Genomic DNA, 15,875 nt, shown 5'->3' with positions numbered 1-15,875 from the left:
GGTGGAAGTTCGCCATTCTCACTCTCACACCCTGTCAGATGTAATCAGGTCTCTGGGAAATTCCACTCTTGGCATGGGCTCTCCACGGAAGCTTGTCTCCACACACTTCCAATGGTTCTTCAGCTAGCATCTGTGAGGCCTGACAGCTTACGTCAGTGGGAAGACCTGTTAGAAGAGAAAGCTGACCCAGAGCCTGTTGGACACGTCCCTAAAAGTACTGGGCTCCCCAGATTAGCACACAGCCGAGTGTTGTAGAGAAGGTGATTGACACTCTGATGATTGAGGGGTTGTTCGTGAGGATTAGGCTATGCCAGCACCGTATTAAAACCTTTTACTGTCTCTAAGGCCAGAGTTGCTAAGCAGGTAATCACTTGTGCCATAGGATTTAACTACAGGCGATTCTGATTGGCTGTGATTCTCATGTTGGGGGCAGCTGGGAGTGTAGGAGTTCACAGTCTGCGTAGTGGCCCCTAAGGACATCCATATTCTAATTAAAAGTGGTGATTAGGGATAAGAACTTTGAAACGGGAGGAGTGTCCTCCACTATGCAAGTGGCTAAGTGTGGCCCAGTGACAGTCTATAAAGAACTGAACCTTATTCTATCTCATCAAAGAGCTGTTGGTTCATTGTGACTCTTCTGCTTATGAAGATGGAGGGGCCTTCAGTGTCACCGAAAGACTGGGAACAGACTCTTACCCAACAGCCAACAGAGACACCACCATCCTGGCCCCATGAAGTCTACCAAGGATAAGCACGGAAGCAATCCTCTAGAGCCACCAGAAACCAATGCAGTCTTGTGGTACCTGGATTTGGACTCAGTTATGTCTCTACCAGACTTGAACTACGGACATGTAAGATGGCAGCATTGTGTCCACTCAGTTGTTTGCTCCAAGCAGCACAGAGATGGGGAAAGCTAACTACGTTAATATCATCATAACTGACACTGGAAGAGTGGTGTCTGAATTCTGTCAGGTCTGGGAGTATGACTTGGATTTCAAACCCCCTGATGTACCCCAGCAGGGACACAATCCCTGAGCAGCTGATGGGACCTACAAATCTTTTCATCAGCAACGACCCAACTACGCATGTCAAAGATTCTTTTGATGATTAGGAAAGTTCACTGGAAGCTCACTGCAAATGTCTCGGTGATTAACTCAAGGCAGATTGCTAAGGCTATAGGTGAGAATATCAGACCTGTCAAGTCAGAATCTTTGAGGATGAAGCTTAGGTTTATGGGAGCAGTTGGTAGGGAGGCGGAGTCATACTGCCTGCCTCCTGGAGATCTGGGAATGGAAGGACCTAGGAAAGGTGTGTAGGTGAGGTCAGATGTGAGCAGGAGCTTTGTAAAATGGATACAGTTTTCCTGGTAGAGATGGGCACAAAAAGAGCACTCACTAAGGTGAGTGAGCTTAGAACTTAAAAAAAAAAAGTTCCTCCATCATCATCATCATCATCATCATCATCGTCATGTGCGTGTAAATAAGGGGGGAGGGGCTCCTTGCCACAGAGTAAACGTGGAGGTCAAAAGGACAACTTTGTGTAGTTGGTTCTGTCCTTCCTCATTTACATGGGTTCTGGGTATCAAACTCAGGTCACCAGGCTTGTGCAAGGATCTTAACCTGCTGAGCCAGCTTACCCAGCTCAGCTTAGCATTTAAGAAATGAAAATTTTATCTTTTATTTACATGAGTGTGTGTCTATGTCACAAGCATGTGGGTGCCCGTGCAGGCTAGAAAAGTTATCAGACTCTTTGGAACTGGCGCTATAAGGAATTGTAAGCTATGCAATGTCAGTGCTGAGAACTGAACTCGGTTCCTCTGAAAGAACAGCAGAGCTTTTTGCCGCTGAGCCATCTCTTCGGGCCTTTAGTGTAGCATTTTTTGAGATTTTAAGACTCAGTGTTGTGAGGTATCAGTCTAGGTTTAGCGTTAAATTTTTACCTCATTTGTTTTTTCTTTGTATGCCTCCTTTTTTTCTTTCAAAAACCTCTGAAGGAAAGTTTATTCTAAGAATTAAAGACATTTGTCTAGGAATGCACAATATCGTTAAAGCAACCAGAAAACATAATTCCATAATATCTAATATCCAGTCCATTTTTGAATTTTACTAGCTGTCCCTCAGATGAAATAATATTTCATTTGGTTCTTATCTCTCAATGTAAAATATGTATTTATGCTTTAAATTTAAATTTCTTTAACATCCCTTTATTTTTCATGTGGATGTGTGGATGTGCAGAGCAAGGTCAGGAGAAACTGTGGAGATCAGTTCTTCTTTCACCGTGTGGGTTTTGGGGGGATGTTCTGCTGCATTCTGAGCATCATGTCCTGGCCACGCCTCAGACCCAGGCAGGTGAGATTCCTGTAGGATGCACAGGATGTCATCAGTCTTGCCTTCCGCCCTCTGTCATGGGAGCGCAGTGTTCCTCATCCAGAGGACTCTGTTCAAGGCTCTAGTCAGGAAGCATAGACCGTCAGCAGACAGTAGTCCTGCTGGCATTTAGATCTTGAGCTTGCCAGCCTCCAGCACTGGGGGAAATACATTTCTGTTCTTTTCAAATTGTGTAGCACTAATAGACTAAAATACTTAGAGATATGAATTCATTGGCAAGACTTCACTTCCACCCTGATAAGGACCATTGCTAGTTGCCACCATCATTAGGTTCAAATAAATTTTCAACCTTGGTAACAATTCAGAAGAGTCAGACTTTCCCTTGTTTTTCATCTATTTCACTGTAAGCCAATAATGCCATTATTTTCTGGCAGAAAGTGTTTCTATACTTAACCAGAGGTTTCAAATCCTGACAAGCTTGTCCCTTACTGCACAGGCCCAGGCCAGAAACATTAAACACTCTGGAAAACGCATAGAACTCATTGCTAAACTGTCCTGCAGACTTGGACTCTCCTAAGGAGCATAAGGAACCAGGAAATGGAACATGGTAATAGGTTTGGGGTTTTGTTGTTGTTGTTGTTTGGTTGGTTTGGGTTTTTTGTTTTTTTAAGGCAGGATTTCTCTGTGTAGCCTTGGCTGTCCTAGAACTCACTTTGTAGACCAGGCTGGCCTCGAACTCAGAGATCCACCTGCCTCTGCTTCCCAAGTGCTGGGATTAAAGGCGTGCACCACCTCTGCCCAGCAGTCATAGTTTTATAATACAAGCAAAACCATCTCTCATTGTGTAATGAAACAAACAAAACTCAAGACTGCTTCCTCTATGGTGCTAGGTATACTTTATGCTGCATTACATGAATCCATCCTCAGGAGGTCAGAACAATCTGGCAAGACAAATTTCATTGGAGTGGTGACTAAATACCGTGTGCCACAGACCCGCACTGACAACACATAGGAATTAGGGATCTTGGGATTTTTGTGTCATGTAGACTGAAAGGGAAAGGCAAGCACCAAGTTATTGTCCTAAAGAATTCTGCTTACAAGGTGTGCAGGGATAAAGATGGAACAGAGATGGAGAGAAGGGCCCAATAATGACTGACCCAACCCGAGTCCCGCCCTACGGGAGTGGGCCAACCCCTGAAATTATTAACAATACTCTATTATGCTTGCAGACAAGAACCTAGCATAGCTGTCCTCTGAGAGGCTCCACCCAGCAGTGGATCCAAACAGATGCAGAGACCCACAGCCAAACAGTGGAGGAGCTCAGGGAGTCTTGTGGAAGAGTTGGGGGAAGGAAAGAGGGACCCAGAGGGGACAAGAACCCACAAGAAGACCAACAGAGTGAACTAGCCAAGGACCATGAAGCTCACAGAGACTTAACCACCAGCCAAAGAACATGCATTGACTGGACCTGGGTCCCCTACACATCTGTAGCTGATGGGCAGCTCATGAAGAGGAGGGTCCCTTAGCCTTTACAGCAGGGGCTGTCTCTGACGTGGACTCTGTTGCCAGCTTTTGGATCACATTCCTCTAGCTGGACTGCCTTGTTGGGCCTCAGTGGAAGATGATGCTCTTCGTCTTGATGCGACTTGATGTGCCTGGGTGGGTTGAGGAGGCTCCGCTTTTCTGAGGAGAAGTGGAGAGGGGGAAAGGGAGAAAAAGGAAAAAGGGTGGGAGGGCAGGACTGGGAGGGGAGGAGGGAGGGGGTACGACAGAGATTTAAAGTTAATGATCATATTAATAATAATAGCAATAATAATGACAGTAATAAAGAATTCTGTGTAATGTGAGCCCAGCATAAGGGATGTGCTGAGCAGTAGGTTAAAGACAGCAGTTAGCTGTGTCTTTGGGGCATATGAGAGCACATGGTAAACATACTATCTGCCTTCTGGAGGCGCTTAATCTGCTTAGAGAGAGATGGAGTCGAGTGTGGTAGCACACACTTTTAATCCCAGCACTCAGGAGGCAGAGGCAGGCGGATCGCTGTGAGTTCGAGGCCAGCCTGGTCTACGAAGTGAGTCCAGGACAGCCAAGGGTAACACAGAGAAAACCTGTCTTGAAAAAACCAAAATAAATAGAGATGGGAGGCGGGTAGGGAGAGAGAGAGAGAGGGAGTGGAGAACCGAGGACAGGTGTACAGGTGAGATTGGACGTGAGTGGGCAGGGGCTGTGTGCAATGGGGTTTCTGGTGGTAGAGATTAACTAAGGACCAAATTGACTTTTGAGCGGACTCTTGCTGAAAAGAAGACTACACTTCAAATATTATAGCAGTAAATAATGGCTCTGAGGTAGGAAAACATTTAAAATGTTTTATATTTTTGTTTTTAAATGTATTTATTATGTATACAGTGTCCTGCCTGCATGTACAGGCCAGAAGAGGGCACCAGACCTCATTATAGATGGTTGTGAAGCAGGCTGGAAAACCGTATTAAGTCACCTTACTTTTCTGCATGAGAGATGTCCTAGAATAAAGAGAAGTAAGGTTCTTGTATGAACGATACAATTTTTTTTTTAAGGGTCAGAATTTTGTGAGTGTGGCATTAGTACATCAAATGAATTTGGAGCATACAGGAGGTAAGATCAATCTATGAATGTGTCTTGTGTTTATGGAACAGTCAAGTAGGTTGCTGGAAATATACATTTGGCACACAGGCGATAGCGCGCAGGAAGTGGCATCTGATACTATAAATCTAGGAAGCTCTGGGGTGCAGAGAAGATGGTTCCCGAGACATAAGTAGTTATTATGTGGAGGCGGGTGCCCACCAGCGAGCTCTGACTTCCAGAGGACACGGAAACTGCCTGACAAGTAACCACAGCAAGTGACCCAGCTTGCTAAACCCTCCAAACACAGGCGACAGAAACAGTCCAGGCGTTCTGCACGTGGTCCAGGAAAGCGCGGGAAAGGCAAAGGTGCGCGTGCGCAGCAAACAGCGGTTAGGTTAGTGGCAGACTGGGCCCCGAAGAGAATGCAGCAATGGAGTTACCGCCTCCTCCGGGAACCCGGAGGGTTTCCATCAGTAACCCTCAGGAGACATCTGGCAGTCTTTCTGTCACCCAAGCCGTGCTTCCCAGCCACCCACCTAGGCTCTCTGTAGACCCCTCCAAGGTCTCCGCCTTTCGCGAGAACTACAGGCCTTCCTTCGTCAGCAGCGGCCACAGCGGCGTGCGGGGGCCGACCTCCATCCTCCAGAGGAGCTCCCTCAACCCCCCAGAAGGCCTGCAGGGCAAAGGATCCAACGTCTCCTCGGTCCATTATGCCGAGGAGGAAGGCAAGACACTCTCGGCCAAGGACAAAGATAAGGACAAGGAGAAGAGCAAGGGCAAGAGCAAGGGCAAGAACAAGGGCACAGGCAACCGGCTGCTGAACGTGAGTGGGCGTGGGCGTGGTGGGGTGGGCCGAGGCTGGGAGGCTGGGGTGCCCCAGACCTCCTTCATTTGGAAGGTGGTGACCCTAGGCAGGTCATTTATCTTCCTGCGGAGTCGTTGTACCAACTAGTACATGAAAGACTGATTAAGGAGATGAAATGTAATTACTTTTTTTTTCTTTTTTAATTTTATTTTATTTACTCATATTACATCTCAATGGTTATCCCCTCCCTTGTATCCTCCCATTCCTCCCTCCCTCCCATTTTCCCCCAACTCCCCTCCCCTATGACTGTGACTGAGGGGGATCTCCTCCCCCTGTATATGCTCATAGGATATCAAGTCTCTTCTTGGTAGCCTGCTATCCTTCCTCTGAGTGCCACCAGGTCTCCCCATCCAGGGGACGTGGTCAAATATGGGGCACCAGAGTAAGTGTGAAATGTAACTACTTAACTTAGCAAAGAACAGTCCCTTCCTGCTCCCGGCAGTCAATACCATTGCTGAGAGGTCATTTATCTGGATGTATACTAAACCCCAGAAACTTTATTTATTTTTTTATTATTTGGGTATTTTGTTACAGAGGATCCTTACTTGGTTTTGTTTTGCCTTACTACATAAGCCTTGGCTGACCTGGTACTTGCTTTGTAGCCCCGTCGGTCTCATACACTTGGCCATCTAAGACAGGAAGCCTTATATGCTTAAGTGGTGGGATACTGGGGCGTGTCACTACATCTGGATGTTCCCAAGGCCCTTAAGTTATAAGTCTGGAGGATTCATTCAAGTCTCCAGTGTTTAGAGGTACCAAGGGCAGGGCCATGTAATGGCAAGGGAGAACCAAGTTGTAATTGCTTTTTATATAAAGGTTATTAGAGGGTTACTAGGAAATTTACATCCTCTGTTGGCTTTACATTATTAAGAATAAGTGCAGTTAAATTATCCAGAAACATGGTAATGGTGGCATGCATCTTTAATCCCAGAACTTGGGAGGCAGAGGCAGCTGAATCTCTTAAGTTCAAGGCCAGCCTGGCCTACAGAGTGAGTTCTGGATGTCCATGCTTACATGGAGACCCCTGTCTCAAAAAACCAGTAATAATAATGATGATAATAATAGTATGAAAATAAAAACCCATAAACAAATGGTACATACAAAGAGATGAGCTCCATCTCTGTAAAATTAATTTGAGCCTACTAATTCCAAAATTTAGCATGCTTTTAGCACATCGTTACGACAAATCGAAAGTACATGAAAGGTTAACTAAAGGAAAAGTTTTTAATGTATACTAAGTTTAAAATCACAAAGATTTGTAAGAGATGTGCTTCGAAATCCAGACCATGGCCTAAATTTATTGTTTATGATCCTAAGGATTTTGGCCTTTATTTCTCAGGATAGTGGTTTCTTTTTGTTTGTTCTTTTTGTTTTGTTTTGTTTTTGGTTCTCCAAGACAGGGTTTCTCTGTGTAGCCTTGGCTGTCCTGGACTACCTTTGTGGTCCAGGCTGACCTTGAACAGACAGAGATCTACCTGCCTCTGCCTCCCCAAGTGCTGAGATTACAGGCATGTGCCCTGTGACTGGCTGTGGTTTCTAATATGTTTTTAACATGCTGATTCCTTTTCAATGTAAAATTTTCCTTTGCATGAAAATAACTGGTCCTGGGCTGGAGAGATGGCTTAGAGGTTAAGAGCACTGTCTATTCTTCCAAAGGTCTTGAGTTCAATTCCCAGCAACCACATGGTGGCTCATAGCCATCTATAATGAGATCTTGTGCCCTCTTCTGGCATGTGGGCAGAATACTGTATAAATAATAAATCTTAAAAAAAAAATAACTGGTCCTTATTATTCACTGATTGGGTAATTATATAATCACAAAAATGAACAGATAGGCCTGGTATTATTGATAGAGTTCTCTCTAGGTTGTTCTGTTTGTTTGTTTCTTAGTTTCTTGTTCATCTGTATCCAGATCTTCTGAGGTGCTCCTTAAGATGTTGATTTGGGGGTGCTGGGTTATGACTGACTCAGGAACATGTACTGCTCTGACAGAGGAACCCAAGTTCAGTTCTGTATCCGTATCGGGCAGCTCACAGCCACCTGTGAGGGGATCAGGCCTCCAAGGTCATTTACACTCACATGCACACACACATCCACAGACATAAAAATAAATCTCTAAAATGTAGATTTTTGAGCCTCCACCACAGTCCTCCCGAGTGAAAAGGGTAAATGTAGGAATGTGCTCAAATGTAAAACAACTTTAACTGATTCTTAGCTGAGAGCTTGGGGATCATTGCAGGGGGAAAAGAGAAGCATTGTTAGGGTGACTGGAGATTGAAGGTGCAGCAGGAGGAACTGGGTAAACTGTGGGGCGTGGCTTAGTGGGGGCGTGGCTTAGTAGGCGTGGCTTAGTTCATAGAGTGTCTAAGGAGTTCAAGCCCCAGCACTTCAGAAACAGTGACTCATGCCTGTAGTCGCAGTATCAGGAGCTAGAGGCAGAAGGATCAGAAGTTTAAGGTCACCTTTGTCTACATAGTATGTTTTTTATTTTTTGTTTTTGTTTTGTTTAATGGACGAGGGGCTGGAAAGACGGCTCAGAGGTTAAGAGCACTGTCTGCTCTTCCAGAGGTCCTGAGCTCAATTCCCAGCAACCACATGGTGGCTCACAACCATCTATAATGAGGTCTGGTGCCCTCTTCTGGCCTGCAGGTGTACATGCAGGCAGAGCACTGAATATATAATAAATAAATCTTAAAAAAAAAAAAAAAGGAAAAGAAAAAAAATGGACAAATTGACTAAAAGCAGATGGAAGGATTAATGACTGGAAGACTCAATTATTATTATTTTTTACTTTAAGTTTTTATCTATTATAGTACCTATTCTTTTTTATCTTTGTCAACTAGAGGCACTAGGAAAAAAAGGAACCTCCAGAAAGGCCAGTTTGGAAAAGCAAAATAATAAAAGTAATAATTACAAGTATCTAATTGTGACACAATAGGGGTGATTCTAAATTTCTGTGATTACACCCTTATCAGTAGAAAATATATGAGCACCTACAACCAGTGTTTGTTGTGTATTTATACATTGTGTGTGTGTGTGTCAATTTATTTCTAAATTCTAAAACTCCAAATTTTTAAAATGATAGACTTGGTGACACAGGCCTATAATCCCAGCTTCTCTGGAAGCAGAGGCAGGAAGTTCACATATTCAAGGCATGTCTAGGAAATTCAAGGCCACACTGGAGAACGTTGGGAACGTGGTATCAAAACACAGAGTAAAAGTATGGCAGTTATTAGGCTGGAGGTGAAGAAAGAAAGGAACAAATGAAGGAACAAAAGAACCGAGGGAAGGAGGGAGATTTCTAATAAATATATTCCAATATAATATGACATAATAGATTCTAATATATTTTATTTATTAATACAAAACCAAACCACTACCATATTTGAAAAGCATGTTTTGAAAGTCCAGTTTTAATGTCAGTTTATTTCATTTAATTTTTTGGGTATATGTTTCTGTGAGTATGATGTTTGCATACACACATAAACATGTATGTGTGTGGACACATGCAGAGGTCATAAGACATTGAGAATACTGGTGTTTCCGCTCTCTTACTCTCCCCCATAAGAAAGAGCCTCTCACCCCACCTGGAGGCAGGATGACAGCCAGCGAGGACCAGGCATCCTCCTGTCTTTCCACCCTTGCACTTGCTTTTTTTTTTTTTTAACCAGAATATATTATATTTTTCCACATATGCCACCTTAAATTTTTCCCATGAATTTTTTTTTTTTATCATTCCTTATCCATCTGTGAAATCAGACTTAGTCCTCCAGTAGATAAGGCCAAGCAATTGACTGGTCCACTTAGCTGGCAAATACAATACTCAGGACTCAAATGCAAGCCTGTCACCCTGCTGTGCCCACTGAGTGCTTCGTGCTTTCTAGGATGTTCATCTGTTCCCCAGAGTCAGTCGTTTATGTCACCGCCTGCCTAAGGAAAAATGGCAGGTCATGATATTTTCTCCTGCAACTCCAGAGATAATGCCTGGGGTTTGCTTTGTTTTGTTTTGTTTCTGTGGTGGTCCTTGTTTCATGGGGACAAAGAACCCCAGAAGGTAAAGGCAAGCCATTGCTCTTAAACTTGGCCAGGAAAAAGAACATTAAAAAAAAAAAAAGACACTTTGAGTTAGCAATTCCTTGCGCAGTGAAGACTAGGCTGATGACAAAAGTCGAGTCTGCCTGGTGATGATGGGCTGGAAGGAGCACAAAGATGAAGCCTTCCCTTCTTGGGGGCAGTGCCACACATGTAGATGTGTCACCATATGGGTCATCACTAATAATCAACGTAAGGATAACGGGGGTTCGATTAGGACTAGGAAGTAAAAGTATTCTGGGAAAAGGTGACTGTGTGGGTTAACGGCTTTCAAAGAGATCCATGGACTGGAAGAGAGTGGGTAAGAAAGTCTCGCACCAGAAGACGGAGTGTAGACATGGGAAGACTGTGTAGACTTTCTGGTAGAAGTGTCACAACGGCTTTCTCAAAGCGGGGCTGAATTCACCAGGTGACAAGCCCACTGGAATTGTCTGAACCCCAACTCTCCCCAGGCTCAGCAGAAATTCCAGATCGTATCAGAATTTCTATGTGATGTATTTAGAACCTTTGCCTAAGATTCTGATAGGAATTCGGCAAATACATATTTTGCTCATATTGCTGCTGTTCAAGACAGCGGTGCTCTGTTGAGGGAGGAAAAGCCCAGAGGTAATCATGTGAGGAGGGCCAGGGTCACTGTCAGGTCTGAGAAGAAGCTGAATGCGAGCAGTCAGTACAGAGGTTTCTTAAAGGACCCAAATTATCTTTTATCTGCTGAAGCGCACATTCAAAATTGACTTCCCAGCCAGGCATGGAGCGCTGCCTGTAGCTGCAGCCTTTGAATGCTCCGGGGGCGGGGGCATTCCTGTAGTTTTGACAACTGCTTAGGCTACATAGTAAACTCTACAGTAGGCTGGCTCAGAGCAAAACAAACTGCCAAAATAAAGAACATAAATATTATAATAAATATGAGGCTTCACTTAACTACATGCAGAATATATCATAGTTTGACATATTTTATGATATGGTAATTGTAAATAGTTACCTTAAACTACAGTTAGGCAACAGATGATGATGATGATGATGATGATGATAATGATGTATGTTAGATATATTGAATACTTTTTTTCAATCATTTATTGATACCTATTAATTTTTTATGGAAAAATTTGGCGGAACCAGATTCCTGGGTCCCATGAATACCAGGCACTTTTGAGATATACAGTATATTATTATTAGCTATATTGACTATGCTATTCAGTAGACACTTAAAAGTTACTTAGCTTATCTAACTGAAACCACATACACTGCAGCCACCATCTATCTGCCCTACCCCGCAGCCTCAACGCTCTAATCTTTATTTACAAGGGCTTGACAGTCTCAGATTTCATATATAAACGAGGTCACTACAGTCTTGTCTTTCTGTGGCCACCCTGCTCACCTAGAATAATAATCTCTAGATTAACCTATGCCAGGCAAAGGACAGCAAAATATCCTTTTTTAAGGCGGAAGCATATTTTATTACGAGTGTAGACTGGATTTTCTCCCATCAGCCATGCACATTGAAGTTACTTCTTCCTTAGTGACTCAGGATGGTACCACAGTAGGTCTTCAGCATGCCACGTATGTGTGAAAAGCCACAGCGGACTTCTTACTCAGCTGTGGAAAACAAGAAGCTTTCCTTGTGAGGTCAGGAGCATGTTTAAGATGCCTGCCCTTAGCATTTGTATTTAAGGCAGTACTGGAAATCCTAGTCACCGCAATTAGACAAGAAAACAGAAATCAAAATTCAAATATGAAGGGAAAGAGTGAAATTTTCTGTGTTTGTTTTACACATTTAAAATTTTTTGTGTGTCTTGTTTTTTTGAGACAGTATTTTTCTGTGTAGCTGCAGCTGTCCTGGAACTCGCTCTGTAGACCAGGCTGACCTCGAACTCACAAAGATCCTCTTGATTCTTCCTCCCTAGTGCTGGGATTAAAGGCGTGCACCACCAATTCCAGGAGTAAAAGAAAAAAAATAATCGTAATTACAATACCAGAAACCTGTTAGAACTGATAATGTTGTAGAATATAAAAATCAATGTAGAAAAGTCACTGTGATTGTTAAATGCCTTTTGAGTATGACAGAGCACCATATAGCCCAGGACGGCCTTAAGCTTGCTCTGTGGCTGAGGTTAGCCCTATATTCTTTTTTCTTTTTTAAAATATTTATTTATAATGTACACAGTGCTCTGCTTGCATGTGCACCTGCAGGCCAGAAGAGGGCACCAGATCACATTATAGATGATTGGGAGCCACCATGTGGTTGCTGGGAACTGAACTCAGGACCTCTGGAAGAGCAGTCAGTGCTCTTAACCGCTGAGCCATCTCTCCAGCCCCCAACCCTATATTCTTGATCCTTTCGCCTCTGCTTCTCAAATTCACGTGGGAATTACACGTGAATGCCGCCACACCCAACTTTTAAGAACTTTAATTTTAAAAAGAAATCAACCAAGAATCTGTTGTACATTTTAAGAGCTGAACAAGTAATTCTTGAGAAAATATCTGACCCTAAGCCGAGAAGACCATGATTGTGAAGCTGTACAGAGTCAGCAATGGTGGGCGTGCAGACAACTGCCCTTTAGGTTAGATTTCTAGCCGACAGCCTTTCCCCGTGCTCCTTTGCCAGCTCCTCCCCGGAGCTGCTTGACCGTGTCCAGGTGCGGGCCAGCCGGTCAGAAAGAAGCATGTTGTTTAGTTCCCACGTGTTGCTACTGCCTCTAGTTTTAGTTCATCGCAGTAAGAAAATGCAGTTTGCATCAGAGTTGCCTTGTAACTGCTGGGTGATGAAGAAAGTTCTCGCACTCCAGCAGGCCTCCTCAGATACCACCCCAGCAGGGAGGCGAACTGTACTCCAGTACTGCCGAGTGTGGGGTGGAAATCCACGCCCTGCGTGTGCTCAGTGTGCACTGATGCCATGTGGGTAAGTAGGCTGTCCTGTGTTGTTTCTAACAAAATCTCAAATGTTCAATTGTACCAATAAAGCCAGACGTTGGGGTGAAAGCCTGCTAGCTTAGAGAGGCAGAGAAAGCACCCAGCTGACCTTCCCCAGCCAATGTCCCTAAAGAAAACAACCTCAGAAACCCCTCAACCTCAATGTCTGTCCCTTCTACTTCCTGTGTGTCTCCCTATCCAGCCTCCTGACTTCCTGTTACCCTCAATGGTTTTCTCCTATGTTCACTCCCTGTCAGCTGGTTACTTGCTCCACCTCTTGACCAAGGGTTAATTTTATTTAATCCTGTTCACAATACTCAAGCAGAAAGCTCTTGGATTAAAGGAGTGTGCTAGGGCTAAGCCACACCACAACTAGAAACAGGCTTTTCCAGTAAAAAAAAACCAAAACACAGTCTCAGGGTTCATAGTGTGATCAAATATCCTGCAACTTTTTTTGTTTTGTCTAACTAAGAAGGAAAGATTTACTCTCTAACACAGCAAAACTTTTTACAATAATAAAGCTATTTCTACCAAGATTTTCACAATGTCAAGCTTGGTTGTATTTGGCAATTTTAGGGTTAAGTATTTTTTGAGTTTAAAGTTCTGTAAAATGTTTGTGTCAGTCTCGTATGAACTCAGCAGTTTGAATGTCCTGGAAAGTCTGTAGTCTGCAGCTGATCTTTGGGTGGTGTCTGTCAGCTCAGCGGCGATCCTGGCTAGGGAGAGCATAGTAGTCAGCCCAAAGGTGTCCACTGTTTGCGCAGAGCCTGACAGCAGACAAGGCAAGGGGCGGTTTCCCCAGGGGTTAGCGTTACCTCATTCCAGATGGACTTGTCATTGCAGGGCCCCATCGTCTCCTTGGACACCTCAAAGGTTACTGTTAGGAGTGGTAGAAAACTTGAACAGTTTAAATGCCATATTTGGCAGATGTCCAAAAGGCTTGAGGACCACGGTCTATTAAGTACAACTGAAGCACACAAATTTTGTTCCTAGTTACCTGCTTCAGACTCAAACCTGAAAACTCGTACAGGAAGCTAACTGAAGCTTACTTCTAGGTAGTTAGTACTCTATACGACTACTAGTATCACAATGGAAGGCGTATATATACACAATAATCTTATAGTTTTGGAGATAATAATTATGCCTTAAAGTTTTAGAGTGTAAAATAAAAACCAAAAGATTATGAGGTCAGTGGCAATAGAACAATCCCTTATGTTTTGTTTTCTTCTGCCCCATACCAGGTAGTTCTCCTGATATGAGACAGAGATTTTGGATTCTTCTTTAATAAGCACACGTGGGTTTAGAGAAGGAAAGAGCCATGCTCCAACTCCAAACCCAGCTTTAATTTTTAATTGGATTTTAGGCCAGTCAGCCTGGTGGCTGATACCACTTGGCCAGTTTACTCTCTTTCTTGGGACACTTTCTCCTGACGATCTGTCCTTTTTCTTCAGATTCATCACTTGTCCAGTGGTCTCCAGATTCCTTAGTTGGATGCTTTTATTCTCTGGAAAGATCACAACAAAACCCTGCTCCACCTCTAACACTAGAGAATTCCTTTTTTTTTTTTTTTGGAAGGCTATAACTTTCCTAAGGCAAAATGATTTTTGGTAACAGAAAAAGTATTATGTTTCACTTGAAAAATTTAAAATGTTTTTGAAAATTTGAAACTAAATATACCTTAGAATGTGCAGATAAGTAATTCTATACTCCCTTTCTCTTGATATAAAAATTCAAGGTTTAAGCATTTTTTTTTAAGATTAATTTATTTTGTTATGTATACAATGTTCTGCCTGCATGTGTGGCTGCCCACCAGAAGAGGACATTATTAGATATCAAAGGACATTTACTTTGAATTTCAGCCTGCCTTTAGCAATCAGACTTTAAATTTAAATCACTGTAATTCCTATGTGCCTTCCTCTGCCTCCCAAGTGCTGAGATTAAACGTGTGAACCACTGCCAATATGTCCACTACTTCATTATTTTTACCCATTTTGTCTGTCTTGCCTGTATGAACTACATAAAAATTTAATGTCTTTGCTGGGTTTTTGCCATTTCCATCCATGCCTGCCATGACCAGATCTCTTTGCCATTTACCTGCCAGTTAGTGGTTTTCCATTTTGATGACCATGTAGCTATTCCACTGCACACGCACCGTGAGTTGGAAAAGATGGGGATTTCCCCTTTTGCTTTCCTGGATGTCTGTCCTATGCCCAACAGTGCTGTGCTGACTCTGTGCTTCCTTCCTCAGTGTTGGCTGCTCCATCCCCGGCCTATTGGCTCCTGCTCTCCATCAGTTTTGTTTCCATCAGTGGTTGATGAACCATCAGTAAACTATTACTAGCCAAGGGTTGTGACCATTCCTTTAGTCCCCACAATTCGATAGGTCCCTTTTTGGGGAGAGGGGTGAGCAGTTTAGGGATGGGGATTATAGGCAACTGAGCTATTGCCTCATTGAAGGAAGGCACAGACCTCTTTGTTGCCACACCCTGCAGTTCCACTGTAACCCTCTCCTTCATGGCTAAGCCTGCGAAGGACTCTGCCTTTGAAGGGATCTAATCCATCATTACAAGAGGGGCCCTTATCACCATAGGGTGGCTGGCAATGACTGAGTATGAGTCTTCATGCCTCGTAAATTGTCCAGATTTGTTTCTCAAAAAGAAAAACAAATATTTAATCTCCATATATGGAAAGTGTTTGCAAACAGAAGCCAACAGGCAAAGGTTGGTGGACTCCCTTTTGCTTTATGAAGAGTCCCCAGTTGCCAATTCACCAATAAATATGATCACCATGATTAGAGTATCATCTGGTTCAGCATCGGTCAGGGTTACACGCATGGAGATGACATTACCTGCAGTCGCAAAGGATTCTGTTTGCTCCTGTCCCCACTGGAAATTAGCTGCCTCTCTAGTAACCATGTAGAGGTTTGTTTGTTTTTTTTTTTTTATAACAATCTGTAAATATGGAATGTGACTTCTCTGGTGTGCAAACATACCAATTAAGAGTTGTATCTGAGTGCCGGGCGTGGTGGCGCACGCCTTTAATCCCAGCACTCGGGAGGCAGAGTTGGGCGGATCGCTGTG

The 15,875-nt window shown here is 43.5% G+C and overlaps 1 protein-coding gene across 4 annotated transcripts in view; it reads left to right on the top strand.

Annotated features, from left to right (window-relative positions):
• Positions 1 to 5,284: 5,284 nt before the first annotated feature.
• Positions 5,285 to 15,875, top strand: part of C2CD6 (C2 calcium dependent domain containing 6) — a 96,486-nt gene continuing 85,895 nt past the window's right edge. The window contains exons 1-2 of one of the 4 annotated variants that reach the window (XM_084778651.1): positions 10,435 to 10,491; positions 12,672 to 12,784. In XM_084778651.1, coding sequence (XP_084634777.1) covers positions 12,779 to 12,784 — 6 coding nt within the window. In that variant the 5' untranslated portion in view covers positions 10,435 to 10,491; positions 12,672 to 12,778. Of the gene's footprint in view, positions 5,752 to 10,434; positions 10,492 to 12,671; positions 12,785 to 15,875 lie in introns of those variants that run through there. The other 3 variants (XM_084778650.1, XM_084778648.1, XM_084778649.1) reach the window with 3 other exon arrangements.

The sequence above is a fragment of the Acomys minous genome (genome assembly GCF_964271855.1).
Source record: "Acomys minous genome assembly, chromosome: 4".
Taxonomy (NCBI): domain Eukaryota; kingdom Metazoa; phylum Chordata; class Mammalia; order Rodentia; family Muridae; genus Acomys; species Acomys minous.
This window is presented reverse-complemented; position numbering and strand designations above follow the sequence as displayed.